General features: G+C 37.7%; 1 protein-coding gene across 15 annotated transcripts in view; it reads right to left on the bottom strand.

Annotated features, from left to right (window-relative positions):
- Window positions 1-5,000, bottom strand: part of neo1b (neogenin 1b) — a 248,121-nt gene that overhangs the window by 8,899 nt on the left and 234,222 nt on the right. For all 15 annotated transcript variants that reach the window (XM_017354197.4, XM_009297706.4, XM_073942502.1 and 12 more), the window contains exon 24: window positions 3,460-3,668. In XM_017354197.4, the coding sequence (XP_017209686.1) occupies window positions 3,460-3,668 (209 nt within the window). The remainder of the gene's footprint in view (window positions 1-3,459; window positions 3,669-5,000) is intronic.

Here is a 5,000-nt window from a genome sequence, read left to right as displayed (position 1 = left end):
CCGAGAGCTGCGCGAATGGCGCGAGTGATTGTTTACAAGTGTGGAGTCCGTGAAGGAGCTCCGGATGGAAAGTTTTGTTCTGTGTTTACCTCATGGTTAAAGTTGTTGCACGTCCGCCGGTTCCTGCCTCAAAATGAGCGAGTTTGAGTCACTTGTACATCCAGGAAGTGTTCAGAATAGCAAAACATCAGCGAAGAAACTCGACACAGAGGAACATTTACACCTCACTGCCCACTAGCGTTTCGGAAGTGTTAATGCAGACCAACAGAGACAGCGCGCAGAAGTATAAATGCATAGCCACGCGCATTGCCTGCGCCGTGAGTTGCGCCGGTCACTTGACGCAGAAGTATAAACCAGGCTAAACAGAGCATCTGCAGTGCGAGGATAAAGAACGAGCCTCCTCCATTCGGCCTCTTTACTTTCTCTTTACTTTACTCCTTTACTTTGGTGGAGTAAATCCATTAGCCTACATCAGGGGTTTTCAAAGTGTGAGGCGCGCCTCCCCTGGGGGGCGCCAGAGCATGCCAGGGGAGGCGCGGGAAAAAATATTATATAATAAAAATATAATTATTAAGTTTAATTATTATATGTATTTTTTATTATATTTAACGTTTTAATTAAACAAAGCTAAAAAAATACGTCAAAAATAAGAAAACCTTTTTTACCCAGAAGGCCATAGCTGTGAATTCGCTTCTGTTTGGCAAGCCCGCCAATACAGGTATATGCCTGCTAATACAATGGATCGGTTTCTGAGACCCCCCCCGATTCAAAGCCTTCAAGTTCAGTGCTTAAACCCAAAAGACGACGATATGATGATCAGTATTTGAGTTTAGGATTTACGTGGACAGGACCAGCTGATGAACCACGACCTTTATGTGTGGTTTGTCAAGATATTTTGGCTAATGACAGCATGAGACCCGCTAAACTTCGACTGTTTGACTAGGATGAACAGTTCTTGGATCTGTTCTATTCATATTGAACCATCATCCTAGTTTTAAAAACGTTATATTAAAATACTTGTTATTACTCTGTAAATAATTGCACTTTCATGCAAATGATGATAAAAGTGAGTTAACAGTCTGACATCTGTCTGTGTCTTTATATATACTGTATATATTGTTACGAGTAGTGTAGTGTAGGCTTGTGTGTGGTTTCTCTCTTGCGCTCTCGCGCTCTTTCTCTCGCTCTCTCTCTCTTTCTCACTCCAAGTATTCGCAGGTGCAGCGGATTACTTTGGGACGGACCATGATTGGCGGCGGCTATAAAAACCTGCAGAGAACATGGGTTCGATGGCTCCCCGCTCTCTCTCAATTTTCCCCGCTTGTACTCAGTGGAGAACGTGATTCCATGAGTGTTTGCTTGTATATTGAGATGCCGTTGTGTTAATTTTTAACCGGCGATTGAAGCCCGGTTTTCTGTCTCCCTGTCGGGCTTGGAGCATGTAGGGAGGTTTGGTGCCTTATTTGTTATTTTCGTTTTCTCCTGTGTTTGTTAGTAGTGAGGTAAGTTTTCTGTATTTTATTTTATTTGTTTTCTAGGGAAGTTTAATCTAATTTAGCTAGCTTGGTTTATTGTCATTTATTTTGGCTGAACCCCTCCTGATGTTATTTTTGCTCCTTATTTCTGTAAATAAATCATATTTTCTTGTTAATTCTTAGTGGTTGTGTTTTTGGTATATTTTGGGGAGAGAGAGCGCGGGGGCACCAGGGATTATATTTTTAATCCCTGTTATTTTGTTACGTTTTTGGTTACATCTCTTTTTGATTAAGGATTTTTAATTTAATTCGTAACAATATATATATATATATATATATATGTATGTGTGTGTGTGTGTGTGTGCGTGTTTGGGTGGAGGGGGGCGCCAATGGATAAGTTGTGTCAAAAGGGAGGCCCACTGTCTTAGACTTTGAAAACCCCTGACCTACATATTCCATTTCATTTGTTAAGCACAAAGATTTGCTTCAGAACTTTTTCTAGATTCAGCTCTAGTTTCCAGCAGACGAATAAATGAACAATAATAACCAAGTGTGGTTATATCCAAACACGTCCTGTTCTTTTGCCCCATATAGTCCAAAACCGACAGCTGGACAAATCTACACTTGTTTTTATTAACGCAAATATAAATCTATTTATCACTAACCACTAGTTTGGAAGATAGAATATACAAAATTTTCAGATCGCCATATCACGGCACTTTTATTATTATTAATAATAGTAATTATTATTAATAATAATAATATTAATTATTACTATAATTATTATATTATTATATTTAACCATATCTAAACATTTATTAACCTTTCGGCTGATTTTTTTACTTAATTAACAACCTATTGCATTTGCATAACGTTTGATTTTGGATAATAATTCAAACCAATGCAAATCACTGAGCCTTTACAGCTAAATAAATATGGTCCAAAACCGACAGCTGGACAAATCTACACTTGTTTTTATTAAAGCAAATATAAATCTGCATATAATAAATAACACTGCTAATAATAATAACAACATTATACAGATTGTCATAATTAAACTGAAAAAGCCCCACGAGATCTTTGTAGCATTTTAATCCTTTAATTGTAAGGATATTTGTGTGTTGCTGTACATCCTGCATGTCTTAAGCAATGTGTAAATGTTTGGACCTGCATAGGCGCATAACCAACGCGGTCTGCGCTGGACTTTAGAGCAGCTTTTAGTCGGTCAATGGCGCGGTCTATTTCGGTTGCTCGAAATACACGAGTCCACAAAGTGGTGCAAATGGATTTGCTATGTAAACAACGTGGCACAAACACGTGAAAATGACTGTTGCGCTGCTCTGAAAATAGCACTTTTTTATGCCAAGTGTACGAAAGGGCCCTTAGATGTTTCGTTTGATTACATTAAATAACAGAGGTTATGCACAGATCTACAATGAAGGCATTCAATGCTCTGCTAACTTTTTATTCTCATTTAAGACAAAATGTGTTGTGTTTAAAAGTAAACCCACCAAGAGCAGCATGTTCGTAACCACTTCATAACCACTTTCGCTCTGCGTCAAATCACGTGTACAGAATACGTTTGGGAAACAGCATCTATTTATCACTAACCACGAGTTTGGAAGACTGTGTAGTAGTGTTGGGCGATATACGAAATTTTCAGATCGCCATATCACCCCCCTGCGAGATCGCGATACACGATACTATCGCATGGGGGCGCGGCAGTGTTATATACTAATAATAATAATAATAATAATAATAATAATAATATATATACAATTATTATTACATTTAACCATATTTAAAAATATTTATTAACCTTTCGGCTGATTTTTTTAACTTAAATAATAACCTATTGCATCTGCATAACGTTTGATTTTGGATAATAATTCAAACCAATGCAAATCACTGTTCTCTTACAGCTAAATAGGCTTTGAGATCGAAATTATGTCATTGATGGATATTTGTATGTGTGTGTCCTCACCGCGTCTCTGGTGGCTGGTCTCGACCGCCGGCTCCTGGACGCTACGCGGGATGGGCGTCTCGGTCATCACAGGGTTTGGTTCTGGTGATTTGTCCATGGGTTTGAGCTCCAGGCGCTCGTGATGGATCCACAGATCTGGAGGCTTCAGGTCTTTAGAGGAGCTCTTGTATTTGTGGGAGCTGGTGCTCGACTTACAGGCCGCACGTTTCCTGAGAAAGAAAAGAGATGCTTAATGACACATTTACACATACACACACGTTTTTCATATGCTTTTTTAATATTTGATTGCAGAATGTAATGTATAACAGCTTATCCTGCATTTATTTGATCAAAACTACAATAGAAGATGTGAAAATATATATATTATTACACATGAAAGTGTAGTTTAAAATGTCATCTATGGCTGTGATGTACAGCAGACTTTTACTTGAGTCTTCCGTGTCACATGATTAATCAGAAATCCTTGTAATATTTAGTTTCTTTTTTCTTTACTTAGTTTGTCTTGATTTTTTAAGAACATAACCAATGGGAACAAAACAAACAAGCAAAAATAATAACACATATATACATAAATACACATATAAACGTATATAGGCAAATACATCCATTCCACACATGTATATCTATATACATGCATTCATTCATTCATTCATTTTCTTGTCGGCTTAGTCCCTTTTTTTAATCTGCGGTCACCACAGTGGAATGAACCGCCAACTTATCCAGCATTTGTTCTACGCAGCAGCCCTTCAAGCTGCAACCCATCTCTGGTAAACATCCATACACGCTCAATTACTACGGACAATTTAGCCTACCCAATTCACCTGTACTGCATGTCTTTGGACTTTGGGGGAAACCAGAGCACCCGGAATAAACCCACGCGAACACGGAGAACATGCAAACTCCACACAGAAACGCCAACTGACCCAGCCGAGGCTCGAACCACCGACCTTCTTGCTGTGAGGCGACAGCACTACCTACTGCGCCCCTGCGTCGCCTTATATACATACATATATAAAAATATTAAATTAACCTCATCAAAATAAATGAATATAAATAAGTATTAAATAAAATATAATAAAAGGTTGCCAAACGTATTTTCAAAACGATGCATAACCTCTATAATTATGTAAATGTTTCATTATAAATATTTATATTGTCGTTGACTCCATTTCTTTTCAAAGATCTGTAATTGTAATCGAAGTGCATGTGTCATTTTTTCCATATCCTCAACGTCTGCTATAATTTTAAACCGTTCATCTTTAGTTGGTGGCTCTTCTATAAACCATTTCCGGATTATAGCTTTTTTACTTGTTGCCAAAGATATCCTAAATAGATATCTGTCTTACTTTTCAAGTTTAATAGGAGTATCTCCTAGATAAAGTACTTCAGATGATCTAGGAATATGAAGATCAAAAATATCATTGATGGCACCATTTCCCAAAAACTGTTCATTCTTGAGCACTGCCAGAATATATACAGTTAAAGTCACAATTATTAGACACCCAGTTTGTTTTTTTCCCAATTTCTGTTTAACAGAGAGC

The sequence above is a fragment of the Danio rerio genome, chromosome 25 (genome assembly GCF_049306965.1).
Source record: "Danio rerio strain Tuebingen ecotype United States chromosome 25, GRCz12tu, whole genome shotgun sequence".
Lineage (NCBI taxonomy): Eukaryota > Metazoa > Chordata > Actinopteri > Cypriniformes > Danionidae > Danio > Danio rerio.
The sequence above is the reverse complement of the archived record's forward strand: the minus strand, read 5'-3'. Positions and strand labels throughout refer to the sequence as shown.